Source organism: Macaca fascicularis, chromosome 17 (genome assembly GCF_037993035.2).
Source record: "Macaca fascicularis isolate 582-1 chromosome 17, T2T-MFA8v1.1".
Lineage (NCBI taxonomy): Eukaryota > Metazoa > Chordata > Mammalia > Primates > Cercopithecidae > Macaca > Macaca fascicularis.
In genome coordinates, this window is record NC_088391.1 from 17,173,960 (window position 1) to 17,192,642 (window position 18,683).

At 36.7% G+C, this 18,683-nt stretch overlaps 1 protein-coding gene across 4 annotated transcripts in view; it reads right to left on the reverse strand.

Moving 5' to 3' along the window:
- Positions 1 to 1,709: 1,709 nt before the first annotated feature.
- The window catches only part of TRPC4 (transient receptor potential cation channel subfamily C member 4), a 225,262-nt gene continuing 208,288 nt past the window's right edge, over positions 1,710 to 18,683 (reverse strand). For all 4 annotated transcript variants that reach the window (XM_005585691.5, XM_074021882.1, XM_065533164.2 and 1 more), the window contains 3 exons: positions 7,085 to 7,126; positions 6,867 to 6,956; positions 1,710 to 5,449 (listed from right to left, as the gene is read on the reverse strand). In XM_005585691.5, coding sequence (XP_005585748.1) covers positions 4,727 to 5,449; positions 6,867 to 6,956; positions 7,085 to 7,126 — 855 coding nt within the window. In that variant the 3' untranslated portion in view covers positions 1,710 to 4,726. The remainder of the gene's footprint in view (positions 5,450 to 6,866; positions 6,957 to 7,084; positions 7,127 to 18,683) is intronic.

Below are 18,683 nucleotides of genomic sequence, written 5' to 3' on the forward strand. Positions count from 1 at the left end.
GTTGACTGAGACAAATACAAATGTTCCTGAGCAGCAGTGTCCAATAGAAATGCATTGCAAGGCACCAATGCAAGCTACATACATATTTTTCGATTTTCTAGTAGCCACATTGAAAAAGGAAAAAAGAAACATAACTCGTTTAGTTAGTATATTTTAAATCAATACTTCATAAATACTATCAGTTCACTACGTAGCCAATATAAAATATTTATGAGCTAGTTTACATTATTTTCATACTGTCTTAGAAATCTGGTGTGTGCTTCACACTTACAGCACATCTTAATTCAGACTTGTCACACTTGTAAGTGATTGATAGCCGTATGTGGATAGGAGCTACCTTATTGAACGGTGCAGCTCTAGAGGAAATTAATGGTTTTGCTGCTGGTGAATTTGACCTGCCGAGACATCTTCACTGTCAGCCTAGTAACGGTGTGACTGTACCCAGGTTTGGTCCCACTGTCCCAATCTTAGTTCAACTGTACATTGTCCATCTCTATCGTTTTTCAGTTGAGAAGCTTTGATATTATTTAATACATTTTATTATTACCAATATGCATATAGGTTACCATAAAATCTACACTTTCAGTGAAAATGAACAGTGTATTTTCTGAAAACAGTAAGAAACCAACTTTGAAAAAATTCTCTGAACACAACTTTGTAGAAAAACAAAAGATAACATGGTATTAATTCTGAATTTTAACTTGAATGTTTGGACAACTATATCTTCTACAAGGGCAAAGAGGACAAAATGTTCCCCCCAAAAAAAGTCAGTGGTCAAAGCATTTATAATGTGATGTCTCATCCAAATATCGAGATGAGGAGAGGTGTTTGTTTAAGCCCCCAACTTGACCACCAAACACCTGGGTAAATTTAGATAATTTCCATAAATTCCCTGGGCTTTACTTTCCCCAGTTATCTATAGTGAACTTGTTTAACATGGTTCTAAAATTTAAATTAAAAAAGGCACGTGATAACACTGTATAAATAAAATGCCTTTTCAGACATTGTAAAATCAGAATCATGGTTTTGGAGTTAAGAGGAATGCCAGTAATATTAAATTTCTAAATTCTATGATTAGTTTTAAGTCAGGATTTCAGATAATCCAAAAAAGAAAAATATATTGTAAGCATGTTTACAGGGCCACAATGGATGGTTCTTACTAGGTTGAGTTTTAAGGACACTGAGCATGGAAGGCAGCTGTGTACACTGTAGAAGACAGATAAAAATACAATACACAAGGACTAAGAATGGACAGATTTCAAAACTTGGTGGCCTCTCTTCAATAAAGAGCCGTGAGACTGGATAGTCATTTATTCAACTAAATCCCAGAGTTATTAAGGATTATCGAATGTTAGAAGAATATATTCTTATGCCATTGTTACTTATGTTTCCTCCACCTTTGCTAGAAAATTGACCTTCCTTCTTTAAGAATAGCATGGTAAGTCTACTATCCTTGACTTTTCATTAATTTGTTTGATCACTAAAGTATTTCAAGTTGTTGTCTATGTCAAAGCAGGAAAGTGAGTATGTTTTTGCATTAGTTTAATTGCCATCCAGTAGATAGAGTAACTATTTTAAGAAAATTTGATATACAAATATTCAGCTCATGAAACAGATACATTTTGAGGATGTTTAGCACTTTGAAAAATTACTCATCGTTTTATAAAATAATTCACCACCATTTAAAAAAATATAGCCAATTTCCTTACTGAAGTTAATACAGATTTATTTGCACAGAAATTTTAAGGAAAACCTTTATTACAAATGATGAGGTACATCTTTATAGCATACTTTCTTATAAATGGAGCTTCCAAAATATACTTGTGATAAACAAAGTGTTTTAAACTTACCTGCTAGTCTATTAAACCGAATTTTCAACACGCTCCTTCACCCAATTCAGACACAAAATTTAAGAAAAATAGATTTTTTAAGATTAAGAGAGTATGAAAAAGGAGAAATATTGTTTATGTAAATGAAGGTGACTTCAAACTTCTCTGTAGCATTTAGAAATTTCTGTGGATAGAAATATGAGTAGAAATGAAAATCCTGAAGTACTCACTTACAGACCTCAAAGAAATAACATTTCTTTGCTTGCTATCCTGCTGTTGTTTTACTTTTCTTAGTTTATCCTTACTCATCTTCATTAATGCTACATAATATCACTACATATTTAGAATAGCATTCAATTCTAGTTATATTAGTAGCAGCTGGTACTAATAATATCCAACACTTTGTTCATACTCATAAACACATCTGTCAGCAACATCTGGGGGTTGTTAGAATCATCCTTTCTAGGACACTGAAAAGGATGGTCTTACTTGCTCCAAACACATTCCTCTACTACCATCATGTTCCCCTATAAAATGTCAGCACCTTAACCCCTGATGTAAATAAGCTACTGGGGAAAAAAGGTTTTGTTGCTTGTACTGTTACTGGTGTTGCTTGAAGGAACAGAGAGAATTTGAAATTAAATTCTGGTAAAGTATGTATAATGGTGATGTATAGTGTCCTGACTTTGGGAATAAACAAAACGAAACAGCAATGCACAGGAGAGGCAAAAAGAAATTAATGGAAAATATCCCAAATGTTAAGGATAGGCCTACAATTTCTCTACTACAGTATGTATGATTTAGAAAAAATTGAGTAGCCCCAGGATTTGCTCTGAGCCCTAATATACTTAAGATAAAGATGTTCTTGAAACAATAAATACATTCATTAGGCTTGTGTTTCTCCAAATCTATCTGGTCCATTCTTAAGTCCCCAAAAACTAGATTTAGGAGTGAACAGGGGCTTAGTGCTCCTGGCTTTTCTGAAAATTAAAATCTAGTATTTCAAATTGAGTTCTGAGATCACATACTAAGTATGTTTTTAAAATCTACTAGCTTTAATGTCATTTAGTCTAAAGAATCAAATACAGCACATTTTATATTTTGCACATTTCTCTTGCTTTAGAAGAAGGGACACTTATGAAGCTTACCATACTCATTCTCTCTCAAGGTATAGGACTTCAGAAGTGGCCATGGTAACCCCTGTATATGCATATTTTATAACTTGCTCTTTTTATGTTCTGAAAGGCAGTACAATGCAGTGGTGAAGGGAATGGCTCTGATGGACATATCACAGCTCCATCACGAGCTGTGTTACCTTAGCCAGTTAGTGCTGGTCTCAGTTTCATCATCTGTAAAATGGGGACAAAAACAGGAGCTACTTCAGAGGGCTGTTAAGAGCAGTACGTATATGTTAATAGGTGTATAGGAATAGAACAGAGACTGGCATTGTTATTGCTGTTATTCCTTATTTTTGATGTTTGTTAATGAGAAACGGAGTCCCATAACATTATGCCGTTTGGGGTCAATGATAAACTATATGCAATTTCTGAGGTCTGCAGAGTAATTTTTGAAATGAACTTAGCATTTTTCCATTTATTTGAAATAAATGCTAATTTTATGTGGTGAAGAAGCTTCCCATAGTGGCTTAAATAGACACAAGCAATGTAATTTAAGCTTTAAGTTTCTAGTACCAATTTTATGTAAATTGGAAACACTTTCCTTGTAATAGTTCAGTGAATTATTATAAGCTAAATTATCTTGCAAACAACAGAAAGAAAAACAAGAAATAAGAATGCTTTTCCTATAGGCAAAACTATATATCTATATCTGCTGATAAAATTAATAATGATTTTTGAGTGATTTTCATTTTAAAGAAATATATAATGATTACTGGTGAAAAGAGGAGACTGCTCGGTTTTTGTACTTCTTTTGAATTGATTACAATATTGCGTTGATTGAAAATACTGGAATTCAACTTTACTTAGATTTAGATTGTTTAGAATACATTCATTTTCATTTGGATATTATTAGTATGCAATCATCTTGCTTGTTAAATGTGCTTACAGTATTATGGTTTATTCTTTTCTATAACTGAGAATTTTTGCCATATTTTTGAATTTCAGTTATTCATAAAGACTCATATTTATACTGATAAGCAGTGGAATCTGAAATAGGTAATTAAAAAAAACTGGAGGGGCGAGTTTTTTTCTGACAAAATGTCATTGAAAATCATCAATCATCAAAATGTATTAAGACAAACACTTCTTTTACTTACTGAAAGGAAACCCTGGAACAACCTAAAACCCTACAAAGTATTTGTGACTTTGAGGGGGTTTAGACATGACTCCACGAGAAGAAGACTTGCTTGCTTTAATTGTGTACAACAATTATTTACATGTCCTTAAGAAATAATTTGGTAATATTTGTGTTTTAAAGTCAAACTGTAGGACTAGGTGAAAAGTCCTTGGCAAGGAACCCTCTCTAGAGACCCTAAAAAATTATGAAAAGCTATAATATTTCAGCCACATTGGTTTTTGCGTATAAAAATAGCTATTTTAGGAGTCAACTACCACATGAAATAAATGACATTTGTTTTAATTGAAAAAGATAGCTAAAATGTTTCTGTGGGTTATTGCAACAGTACAAGAATACAAGGTGCATTTATTTATTAACAAAAACAATTGTAAAACAAATTGTGAAAGCAAAAGCAGGCTACAAAACAAAAAGGTTTTTGATTGCCTTTGCCTTATTTAAACATGTTACAGGTTAATATGCCACAGTTGAGAAACGCTATAAAGTGTAACTTAGCATTTGCTAATACAATTTAAACATTTTCCCACACCCAGAGCACTACGGAAAATATATATGTGTATGGTAAACGCTTCCTCCTTCAAGTATCACAATCTTGTGGTCACATAATCTTCCTGGGTGACTGTGTCTGGGAGGCTTAGATCATAGTCTATACTCGAGTCCTCTTCTTTTGCATGTTTCTCCTTTGGTATTATAGGAACCGTGTCCTCCACCACCACCTTCTCTGACTTGAATGGACACACTCTCTTGCCTACCTGTAACCCCAGTGTGTCCGTATTCCTTTCTCTATGGTCTACTAACACACATTGTTCACTGAGACCGGGAATGCTCAGGTCAGCCCGTGAAGCTAATCCTCGAGATTCCAGTTGAATATTTCTCTCAAGTGGTCCTGCAGCCTGTTGACGAGCAACTTCTTCTGAAACAGAGAAGATTTGGTTTGCATTTTGCTCAGCAGCATTTTGTTTTGATCGTCTATGAAATAACCCAAAGTTTTTGATATCGGTCACAAAATTCACTTTTCTCTGCTTCTCCCTGGGTGGCTCCTGCACCACCAGAGCAGAGCCATTGCTTATGTTATGTCTTTCAGAGGCAATTGCTGCTGATCTCGGATGAATCAGGGTGGTTAAATCAAAAAGGCTGAAATTCTTTTTCTTGTCCTTGCTATTACCTTCGTTATCACTCTTTTCATCTGAGTCTGCCGAGTTTGAAGACTCCTTCGAGGCATTTGCAGATTGTATTGTGGAAAGTTTGCTTCCTCTTAGTAATCCCAGAACTTCAAAGCGGAAACTAGAAATGTCTTGCTTTAGTTCCTATGTAGAATTTAAAATGAAAAATTAGGTTAGGACTTAAACATTTGGAAATACCATTTTCTTGTCTCATGTATAGGTCAGAACTGTTTTCACTCCTTTTCAGAAACAAGGATTCTACTCTCCTGTGGTTCTATTTAGAATTCCAAGTTCTCTCACAGATACTTGATGTCATTTTGATGTCTACTAATTTCCTTATTGGAATTGGGAAGGACACTTCCTAAGGTTGATGCAAAAAGAAACATGAGTTATCTTTGCCACCAACGCGCAGCTGAGTATATTGGGTTTCTCTGGGACTACAGTTTCGAAGACTTCCTCTCCAAATGAGTCATCTGCTGCCAAGTTACTTCACTGTCTCTGGGGTGTATTTCATAGGATTTTTAATATTGGCACATTTTTCTGTCCACAGGGATATCTGAAAATTATGTGGAGCCTAACTTTTTAAGAGCTGGTAGTTACTTGCAGTTGTTTACTGTCTTAAAGAGGACTTTCCCCCTAAATCTGGGTCAGCCTCTGCATCCTAGGAATTTCTTCGGATCTAACGACATTTCTTAGACTCATCCTTTTTCCTTGTCTTTTGGGGCAACTGAATTCTCAGTCTTGACCTGATGGCAGCCTTCTTGGTGGCTTCCTGCCCTAACCTATCTCCTAAAGCAACATGAATCATTTAACATTACAATTTGAACTTTATGACTGCAAAGAAAATCTGGGCTTCTAGCTAGTTTTCAACCTGCACTTTAGGTTTTGTAATTTCTCTATCTTCTTACCTAATTCACTACTTCATTCTCACGTTCAAACCTGCTATTTTCTATGTTAAATATCTCCTATAGATTTTGTTTAATGTGTTTGTTTGTTTTGGCCTGTAAGATCTTATGGACCTTAATCATTCTTCCAAAATCTCTAAACACTAACTAAATAATTTTAACCTAAATTATTTTAAACATGTGATTCAAGAATATAGTATTTTACACATTTTACTTATTTCCTCTTACACAATTTAAAAAATATCAAGGAGAATGTTTTTAAGTGTATTAGTTACAATTAAACTCAAATCTTAAATTTTCTGCTATCAAAGTTTTGCAGAACACACGAAGTTTTGTTGTTAGTGTGTTAGTTACTAAATGTTTCAGATTTTAAGATCAGGCTGAAATTTCAGAAACAAGCTCACTCTGGGATCAGGTAAGTCAGAATGCCTTAATCACTAGGCTTTTCTCTGTATGTGTAAAACATTGTATTTTGAGAAGAAATTTCATCACTAGCTTTTCTTTTTACAGGTCCGTAGGGTTTCAGTGGAAAGATGAGAAGGCACACAGGCTTGCTGGAACACACAGCCACGTTTCTAGCTCTGATTTTAAATGTCCTCTATCTGGATTAATATTCTGCACAATCTGCCTCTTGTGATGGACATGAAAACGGTTACCTTAAAGTTCTCTTCGGTCAGGCCTTCTTCAGTTTTAGCATCTCTAATCATTGCAGCAACGTATCGCTTCACCAGGTTCCTCATAACTTCCTGAGGCATTTTAGAACAAGAGTATTGATACTCAGTGAGTAAATACATTTCCTCCTGAGTCAGTTCTGAAGGGGGGACTGCATTTTATTTTAATGAAAATTTCAAGACATAGTACAAGGACAACTTACTTGGTACTGGTGATGTCTTCTCAAATTATCAGCAGCTCGCCTCTGAAAAGGAAAAGGACATTCCTTTCAGGTTATACTGTTACATTACTATTCTAAAAAATAATTTATTTTTTTAAATCAAGAATGTTTTTAATTCTCATTTCTTCAGTGTGGGAGTTTTACTAGTCAATGGGCAATGGCTAAAGAGTGCTGCACATGGGCCGGGCGTGGTGACTCACGCCTGTAATCTCAGCACTTTGGGAAGCCAAGGCGGGTGGATCACGAGGTCAGGAGATCGAGACCATCCTGGCTAACATGGTGAAACCCCATCTCTACTGAAAATACAATAAATGAGCCGGGCGTGGTGGCGGGCACCTGTAGTCCCACCTACTCGGGAGGCTGAGGCAGGAGAGTGGCGTGAACCCGGGAGGCGGAGCTTGCAGTGAGTGGAGATCGCGCCACTGCACTCCAGCCTGGGGGACAGAGCCAGACTCCGTCTCAAAAAAAAAAAAAAAAAAAAAAAAAAAAAAAAAAAAAGTGCTGCACATGAATCAAAAGAAAGAGTGAACAAACGTGTATAATCTATATGACATTTGAAACGCAGAGTAAGTTAACAATGACAGAACTGTTGTTCTCATACAGGACACAAGATGATGAAAAATTAGTTAATTAGAGTTAATACACACTCAAAATCAGTTGAAACGATGATGAGAGATAGTACATATCAAATAGAAATTTAAAAGTCTTCATAAATATTAACATGGCATGATTAAGAAGTTATGTTGTGTAACAGTTAATCAGAAATCTTGTTAGTTGCTGAACTCTCCAATATTAATTTCAATTGTATATACAGTAAGAGGAGATTCCTGTTTAAGTAGATGGCTGGATTTAACAGAATAAATAAATAAAGGATTCTGTTGAAACACAGCATTTATTAACTCATTTAATAAATTAAATGTGAGTCCCAGCTCATATTCTGAAGGCATCAGAATGGTTTGAGAGTAGAGGTGGGGTAAGCACAGAGCAGTGATTTGAGAGTATGGAATAGAGAGATGGGTTGTTTAATGATTGAAAAAAGTCCATTATGAGTTGAGTTAAATAATAAATGACATTAAAGTTATATATTTGCAGATTCTCAAGTATTCTAAATATATGAGAAAAAACCCTACATAATCCCAATTTTATGTATGTTGAATAAACATCAGCATTGATTCTTCAGGAAGAAAACCGGCCAAAATAATGTAAAATAAAAATATCTCTATAATAAAGGAATTAATTTGGTAAATTATGAGAAAGCAAAAGGGATAATATATCTTGGTTTTAAAATGAGGCTTTTGATCTTGTTCCTTAATAAATAATCACAGGCTGATAAAATAGAATATTGAAAAGAGCTGTGCCTGCATCACTGTGAAATGATAATTTAAATATTAAACGATTTAAAATAAACTATTTTCTTCTCTTCAGAGAAATAGAAGAAAATGCTATTTTCACTGGCCATAAGGATGTATCCGTCTTTCATGACTAGTAGTGATTTGTAGGAACAGATGAGACATGCTTAGCTTCCTAAAGGTCACTAATTATTTTGACTATCATTCACTTTTGCATGAGAAATACATTTTGAGAAAAACATTTAAAATAGGATTAAGCTATTAATTTAAAAACTCAGAAATTAGAAACAACACAAATGTAGAGCATCTTGAAAAAGCATGGCATGGGAATTTTATGGCTGGGCCACCAGATGGAGGTGTCTGACTCATATTGAGACACAGCTCAGCTGAAACCTAAGACAAACGGCACTTCTAAAAGGAAACACACAGTCTTCTAGATCTCCTTAAATTTACTTAAAGTAAACTAAAATACTAAAGTGAGTCGTACATAAATTTCTTTAACACTCTCACCCTAAATATTATAACAGAGATCTGATTTTCATTATTTAAGTAGCTAGAAACTCTCAATTTAATATAGAAAGAATTTAGTCTACTTAATTTTTATTGTTTCGAGGTTCTATAATGTTTCACTACTGTGTTTTAGAATCCTATCCTTCTAAAATCCAATAAAGACATTTTCAACAGAGAGCAGTTAGAAGTCAAGATTTAACTTTAAATTTCTTTAGCATCAAACTACAATTGAGGATGACAGAATCAGAAAATTATGAGTAATAAGTGAAAATTATCATGATACATTTTAGTATTAAAATGAGTACAAACTGTCTTTCCTTCAGTAGAATCTTACTCATCCAAAGTCAAATTTTTAGTACAAATACAAAAAGGTCAAAGACTACATTTGAAATGATAATTCTAGGTTAATTTTCTTGGGAAAAAATTTTAAAAATCAAAATACCTTTTCAAAAAGAAGAACACTAAAAATGTTCACTATGTACCTTTCCGGTGTTATTCAGTTTCTATAGTCCAGGTTTAAGACTAAGTTAATGCAGTTCATTGTTTTTGCCAACCAATTATTCTCCATAATTATGTGGTAATACCACAAAACTATTTTTTAGTTGCATGAAATTTTATCAGGCAATGAACTTCAACATCCTGGCTAGAAAAATAGGAATGGATGAAGTTAACCATCTTCTGAACCTAAAACTCAAAATGAATGCAGTGCACTCACCAAATAATTAATGCTAAATTATGCAGCTGATAGAGCTCTCATCTGTTTAATCTCTGTTTCCCTGATTAGCATGACAGAATAGGCTGTTTAGTGATCATTACCGTTATGCCCTTACTTTCTGGGAGAAAGTGTGGTGTGATGTTAAGAACATGGTACCAGGGGTTACACCTGGGTTTGAAGCTGACTGTGCCTAGTCAGGGAGTTTAACTCTGACATCCTCCCTCTTCCCTGATTTTTTTATTTTACAGGGTGAAGATAAACTCCACGGGTAGTTTTGAAGATTAAATGAGATAAGAGATTTATGGCATCTGTCGCTAGCTAATGTTAATTCTTGTCCTTTGCATTTTGTTTTCCTTTTTGATTAATAATATGATTTAACAGCGTTTTAAAATATCTTGATTCTCAAAGCTTGTGCATAGCAGGAAACATATTACGATTACCTCTGAGAAAGTAAAATAATATACTTAGATTTCACTGTGTCCCTTTGCGTGATTTTGATGGCAATTCATGCTTGTGGAGAGCATTTCCTTCAGCTAAATCATTAGATACCTTCAGCTTTGGCATTAGAGAGGTTTAGAGGTAGGAAACTTGCATGTAAGTGACAGAGTAAGGGGACAGTTCTGGTAAATTTGGACAGATGTGACCCAGACTCTGTAGGCAGTCATCTTTTGGGGGAGCCCAAAAAGTTTACAAACTTTTCTGCATGACATTGAATTTTTGCTATGACGTTAATGAGACAGCCATATGTGAGCACTGATATAGAAACTCAAAGGAAAATTCAGAGGTCATAGCAAAAAGGAACACTGGCTAGGGGTTCCTGCCCAGCGGACGAATGCATCTCCTACAACATGTTGTTACTGAAGAGCCACTCTGATTTGGCGTCTCCTTTGGTCAAGTTACAGAGCAGAGTCTCCAGGCCTGGGGATGAGAGTTCCTCCTTTGCCTTTGTCTCTGGCTAAGCTCAGGGATATTTCTCTTCAGGGGCTCAGGATGATTTTCATGGGTTGAGGCAAGGAGAAGCCTACTTCTAGGAAATGCAAGATATTGGGGAAGCTGATTGTCTACCTCAGATCTCAGGTTTTTCAGTGCAGGAACCATGAGTTGGGAGAAATTGTTTATATTCTTGGTGCCAGGCAGATTGAAGGGAAGGGCACCTGGATATGGAAATATGATGGAGTCTTGCTTTGTCTCCAGTCTGGAGTGCAGTGATCTTGGCACACTGCAACTTCGTTCTCCCAGGTTCAAGCCATTCCCCGGCCTCACCTTCCTGAGTAGCTGGGATTACAGGTGCATGTCACCATGCCTGGCTAACTTTTGTGTTTTTAATAGAGACGGGGATTTCACCATGTTGGTCAGGCTGGTCTCGAGCCATGGTGCCTGGCCGGAAATACGATTCTTTTACCATGTGCCAGGAGTTTTTCATTTCTCTGTGACCCCTGGAAAGGGCTTTGCCTCCTATCTGAGTCCTGGGATATTTCTGGTGATAATCCTGACACTGTATATTTGGGTTTGGTTTGCCATGGTGGGGAGTAAAGCCAGCTTGTCTCAAGGCTCCATTTTGGAGCCAGAACTCTTAACTTGTAGGGCTAATTTAAGGTAGATTTATTAAGTGACTACATGTGTATGGCAATAGAGTGTAAGAAACCAGAGATGAATAAAGCACATTTTTGCCCTTAAATGGCTTATAGTCCAAAAGGTGGATTGCCAAGATCATGAATGACTACACATGAAGGCAAAATACGAAAGAAAACACGGGAAGTGCTGTAAGTGTGTTAACTGAGTACAGGGGAGAAGGAGATAATACTGTGCGAAGGAAAGAAGCCAGAACAGCCCTCTTATAGAGAATAGGGTATTACGTGGGACATGAAGCAATCATAGGATTTGGACAAGGGGAGGTTCACAGGTGTTCCAGACGATTGGAATACGATGAGCACATATGCTAGGGTTAGAAAGTGAGAGGCACATTATGGAGACTTCTGGCACGATAGTTGCAAAGTCTTTGCTATTGGGAATATACAGATGAGATTGTAGTGGGAAGTTAGCATGGACTGTTAATGTAGAATTTTAGATGGCACATGAATCCGGTGGTTACTAGGCACTTGGGGATTTTGACTAGTTGAGTGACATGTGATGAAAGTTTAATTTCATTGATAGTCATCTAGCAGCAGCATCAGGTGGGAATGAGACTTCCTAGCTTCTGGTGGTGGCTGTTAATTCTTGGAGGTCTTTGGCTTTCAGGTGCCTATCTGCAATCTCATATGGTGTTTTTCTCGGGTCTCGGTCTTGACATGGCCATGTTCTTACAATGACCCTATTCCAGTATAATCTCACCTTAACTAAGTATGTCTGCAATAATCTTACTTCCAAATAAGGTCACAATCTAAGTATGGGTGGTTAGGACTTCAACCTATCTTTTTTGAAGGGGCACAGAATTCAACTCGTAATATATGTACTCTTTGCAATAAACATCACAATAATTTTTGGCAATTAGTGACACCATTGAATATTATACAATAGAACTACCATCAATGATATTTAGGATATTCATATACTTTTTGTTGGGTAAAGGTCAGTTGAGCTTCAAAGGGATTTGTTACCGTAAGAGAAGATATTTTTTCTTATAATTATCACTGGAAAAGACCAATAACAGGATAAATGAACAATTTGTGTTTAAAAGTAATATAATGAAAGCCATTTCATTAAAAAATACCTAAGTGGGTACTGAGCTTTAATACCTAAGAAAATAGGTATTTAATTTTCTTTCAAGCCATTTGCATATTAACTTTGACAGAGTAATCTGCATTGACTAGGTGTTATCTAAAAATAATAACTTAGGTAGAATTATAGCATGGTAGACCTGTGTTAGGAATAAAAAATTTCTCAGTGAATGAGTGTACAATATCACATAGAAATTTCTGGAACTTGGCGGCCGGGCGTGGTGGTTCACGCCTGTAATCCCAGCACTTTGGGAGGCTGAGGAGGGTGGAGCACAAGGTCAGGAGCTCAAGACCATTCTGGCTAACATGGTGAAACCCTGTCTGTACTAAAAATATACAAAAAAAAATTAGCCGGGGGCATAGTGGCAGCCGCCTGTAGTCCCAGCTACGCAGGAGGCTGAGGTGGGAGAATGGTGTGAACCCAGGAGGTGGAGCTTGCAGTGAGCCGAGATAGCACCACTGTACTCCAGCCTGGGCAAGAGAATGAGACTCCATCTCAGAAATAAAAAAAAAAAAAAGAAAGAAATTTCTGGAACTTGCATTTTGCAGCTTTTTTTTTTTTTTTAAACTAGATTGGTTGTGAGTTGTGTTTAAGACAGAAAAAATGGACTATATGACAAATCAAGGACTTTTCTTCCTTAACTGAGTGTCTAGGAAAAATATTTTGGAAGAAGTGCTCTTTAAGTTGACACTTTCCTTTGCAAACTACATCAGAAGTCAATAGACTGTGTGTGGAATGTTCCTTGGCAAGGTAGCTTTAAAGGAGAAGATGGGGGCATACCTGTGTGCCACATTAGCATAATTCACAGTTTGCAGGTTTCTCCTGATCTGTTAGGACAAGACAATGGCAGCGTTTGGATCAGAGAACTCATGTTAAGGAGAAAGACCATCTAGTGAAAAACCGCTGCTGCTGCAAGGAAACTCTGGGATTTCAATAGAAGTGTCAGGTTCCTTTAGAGCAGGGAAGATTTTGCAGCTAGAAAAGAGAGGTCTCTGGAGAGTGAGCTGTGACATTTTCTCACTCTTATCTCCAGTTCTCTCCAGGTCCACTATGTAGAATGTCACGCTCACTTCATGTAGCTAGTCCCTGCTGTCAATTTTCAGTGCTGTTTTCTCTCATTTCCACTCTGGTTTTGGTCTAGCAGTGAATTTTAAGCCCATGAATTATGCCTTTTAGTCTTTGCTTTGCTCCTTGAATTCCTTAAGCCATGCATCTTGCTGTGTTCTTCTCCTTTCACGAAAACTAAAAAGGCAAGGGGCATTCTGCGATGTGATCCCTTTACAAAATTTGCAGTTTGACTTCTTTGCAGATGGATCTACATATTGTTCTCTATAAACAGTCTTTCTCTACCCTTATAGCATACATCTGCTTACTGTTTTTCATGAACACATTTTCTAAGCATATCAAAATAATTCATGTGAAATGTCTGAATGTTGTATCATCAAACCAAATATTCAGGAACTCACTCTTGAAATACCAAGAATATCAAGCAATTAATTTCTATATATCCCCAACAGGGAAATAAAGTTTCATCAAAAGGCCCTGCCAACAAATCTTGCAGCAGTAATTTAGGAAATCTGGAGATCCTCATGGATGAAAGTTGTCATATCTGTAAGATTTGTCATTAGGCCTACTGAGTGTCCTAAAGATTAGGGAGCAATACATTTTGACAAATTGCCACTATAAATGAAGTCTGAGAGGCATGTACTACGAGCATTTTTTCTTTAGTGATGATAGCTGTTGCTAATCTATTCACAGTTTCTAATTCATTTGCAGTGACTTAACTGGGCATATTTCTGCGGCAACTAGTCAGGCTCGAATATTCCACCTGTATCTCAGGGCTGAGTGATGCTCAGTGATCTGCCAGAGATCATCATGCCTCCTGTTCTTCTCACCATGTGCTTGAGAGAAAACCAAAAAGTGGAAGACATAAAACTAAGGAAGTTAAAAACATTTCTTATGATTTTATTGAAAGAGCTAGTATTTTTTTTGGTCTGGTATACTAACATATAAATGTAAACATTTCATTTAGAAACCTAGTCTGTGGCATTAAATATGTTTCACATTAATTAAATGCTTTGGGGAAGTACTGTATTATAATAGCATCTTTGTACTTGAATTAAATGGATCGGGACTTTTGGAGCAACAGCAGGAAACCTGGTTTTGTTTTAGTTTAAATAGCTCAGATCTACTATGTACTCACACAAATTAAAGATTCAAAAACTTCAAAACAAATTGTGGTAAACACCAATGCTGTCTTGAATAGAAATGTCCAGTTAAAGTTATAAACTGGAAATGCTTGTTAAAATGGAGACTCCTGACAATTCTTTTATGCTATAAAATTTGAGAACGAATGCTTTAATAACAAGAAGGGTATTTGCTGATAAAATGAGGTTAAACAAAACACTCGACAAGAAGCAATATCAAAAAACACAAGTTAGAGTGTGTTTCTTATTTGAGTAGGCTGCTTTCATGGTTTTTTTAATAGTCCAGAGATGAAGCATCTCTCAATAATGGGTTTGCTTTCTATCACAAATGTTGTGCTCAATAATAAAGCATTTCTGCTCCACTTACGTGTTCTCCCACAAAGCAGTAAAGTGAAAGATTAATTTACCTGGAACTCCCAAACACCCATTAAATGCAGTCCAGAGTTACAAAGAAATATGAGTTAATGAGTTTTCAGAGCTAGTTGTATCAGTATTACTAGGACGCCGTAAATAGCACGATAAGATCATCAATAATGGGCTCCTAGAGAGTGGCCAGTGTGGCAACCCTGAAGAGCACTGGTTTCCCAGGCATTTCCTGGGAACGTGAATGGAACGAGCACCAGGGTGACGTTTACGCAAAGGCTGGGTGACGAGTGTCAGCAAGTGAACTACAAATGGGAAGGTTACAGAAAAATACTTCAAAGAATGAATTCACTTGCAGTGTGGCTTTAATTATCTGCTTCAAAAATGCAGCATAAAGATAAGCAGGTTGAGGATAAGGGCAGAAGGTAAACCAGCCTGGTAAACAAGGGATTCTGGATACAGGCGTCTAAGAGGCAGCTGAAAACAATGATGATAGGATTTGCAAAGGCTGCTGAGAACAATCAAAAGACACAACAGGGAAGGTACTGCTGCATGCTCACCAGACTTCTCAGGGAAGTAAGAGAGGGCAATGGAAAGCAGTTTGAGCTGGAAAACGGAAGACCCGGCATTTTCCCCCTACTCTGTCTCTAAGAGACCCTCAGACAATGGGCAAAGTAAACAGGTTCTCTTTTAAAAGAAACGGTTGAGCTAAATGATATATAAGATCGCTTTGGGGTATAATGGTATATTCTAAGCCATGTGCTGGTTTCACAAAGTGACTGTTACTGTTCCTTAAATGTCACCTTTTAATTAATGGCTATTTGTGTATCTCATTGTCTTTGTATGTACACCTAATAAACTGTCAGGAGGATTAACCAAGTTGAAATCAATTCACGAAAAAATTAAATACTTTTCATATCACTTTCTCAGTTAACCCCTCTTTTAATAATACAACCATCTTAATGTATATCTCATTTATCTTATACATTTATTTATTTATTGTTTGAGACGGAATCTCGCTCTGTCACCAGGCTGGAGTGCAGTGGTGCGATCTCGGCTCACTGCAACGTCCATCTCCCGGGTTCAAGCGATTCTTCTGCCTCAGCCTCCTGAGTAGCTGGGACTACAAGTGCCCACCACCACGCCCAGCTAATTTTTGTATTTTCAGTAGAGACGGGGTTTCACCATGTTAGCCAGGATGGTCTCTACCTCTTGACCTTATGATCCCAAAGTGCTAGGATTACAGGTGTGAGCCACCGCGCCTAGTCTTTCTTATACTTTTATAAGCAAGAACTTCTTTATAAATTATACTTATCATTTATTTTCATATAAACAAAAAATGTATAAAACTCAACTAAGAGTAGGCATCCGAAAATCATATGTTCTTTTCATTCTGGAAATGCAGTATGGAGAAAGAGTAAATTTAGACAGCATTGATGTTGATTGGACTGGTGCCTGCCCAAGGCTCTAGATTGGTGGAAAAGAGAGACATGACTCAGAATATTTTCCCCTTTGGCATAAATTCCCAAAGCATCCAAATACTCATTGTTGAATGTTAGTAAAATATTAATAGTGAAAAAAAAAAGGAATGGTTTGAGATTCTGATTAGTTTCAAATTATTTTGCTGTGCATCAGCTTGGAGCAAAAAATTCAAATATAGAGATAGACATATAAGAGAAATGTGTGGGTTCCTTTTGAGACTAGTAATATATAGCAAATAAAACTGTTTAACTCTGAGAATGAATCACTACTTTAATAGAAAAGCCAATTGACTGAGAGCTCCTCTTTGCTTCTAAAGAATGATGGCAACATAATCCTTTCCATGAATCAAAAGTGAGAGGATAGGAGGGAGGGTCGGAAGTCAAGCTTTTGGTCTGGTTCTCCATTCGTTTTGTTGGCAGTACAGATGGATCGCTTAAAACATCAGAGCAGGACCCTGTGTTTTGTTACAAGTTTCCTGTTATCTTAAAAACCAAGATTCTCTCTGCCATTGCCTAAAATTAAAATATGAAATACACATTTCTTTGGTGAGTAGGGTTTTTTTTTGACCCAGAAGCTCTTTTTAAATCAGAATACTCTTACGAAAGGTAGTATATTATGACAGCATTAATCATCACTATCTTTTCTGAGATCGATTAAAAAATGCTTATAGGCCGGGCGCGGTGGCTCAAGCCTGTAATCCCAGCACTTTGGGAGGCCGAGACGGGCGGATCACGAGGTCAGGAGATCGAGACCATCCTGGCGAACACGGTGAAACCCCGTCTCTACTAAAAAAAAAAAAATACAAAAAACTAGCCGGGCGAGGTGGCGGGCGCCTGTAGTCCCAGCTACACAGGAGGCTGAGGCAGGAGAATGGCGTAAACCCGGGAGGCGGAGCTTGCAGTGAGCTGAGATCCGGCCACTGCGCTCCAGCCCCGGCGACAGAGCGAGACTCCGTCTCAAAAAAAAAAAGCTTATAAATTTTCGGATGAGATGGTACAAAGGATAAGTATGTTTGATGTGGAAAGGAGTAAGCTGGAGTCTGGCTTCCTTGAAATCTTGTCCTGTTTACCGCAAGGGAAGCATTAATTATGTCTTGCATTTTTCCCATAGCCTTTTACATGTGACTGTATGATAATGTTAAATATATTACATAACATATCTGTTTTTATTTCTGTATCTCTCACATTAAAATTGGTGCCCTCAAAGATGGAACCCATGCCTTCGTACCTCTTGCCACTCCTCAAATTCTGGTTCAGTTATGGCAAGGGGAACACATGCAGTAATTGCTTATTAAATCTAAGCTATTACATTTATTCTAAGACTTTTAACACAAAAGTCAAATATTTGGAGGAAAATAATTTCCCTCCCTTCTAAGGTCAGTGTTAAAGTTCATAAATTAGTATGAGGATGGCAGGATAAGGCTTTGTCACAATCTGACTTTGGTTTCTAAGGTCAGATAAGTTCACAAACTGTAGTCCCTCAAATCTATGGGTAATAGTTTATAGGAAAGAATATAACTGCATCTCCTAATCACCTCTTTGTAACATTCACTTGCCAGTCAATTTCTCTAATTAGAGTTGTTACCGAGATGAGAGGAAAATGAATGCCACCGTCAGTGTGAGAAAGCTCCATTTGGTGCTGATGACAATGCCTGGTAGGCAATGAAGTGAAAGAGTGGGAAGGGTTTCTTAGGGCATAGCAGTCACACACCATGTCAAATAAAATGGAAAACAAATTAATATTTTTTATTTTTGATTAATCTCAAATATTACTTGGTAATCCTAATATAACAACATTTTCAAATACTTCCAAAGCAATATTCCTGAGAAGATCAAAGTGACTAATGAGTATCAGTATGTTAATTCCCAAAACATCACTATGAGAACTTTCAAAATTAGAACGCAAAGGGAGGAAGGCGTGAAGAATGATTTGTCTTATGTCAATGGTATGGCTGGACCAAAAGCTTAACGTGATGTATCTTCTGCTGGAATTGCTTGAAACCTTGACTTCTAAAATGAGGAAAGGGAAATATCATCTTCCAGTTTACCACGAGCATGGTTCTGAGCAGTCTCTCTCTCTCTCTCTCTGTGTGTGTGTGTATATATATATATGTATATTTAGATGCCTAACTTCTTGGCATCTAATATGATAGGGAGTAGACGCAACATATTGAGTAATTAAACATGTTCTGGAATCACAGTTGACAGTTGGCACAGCATATTTAAGTTATAATATTC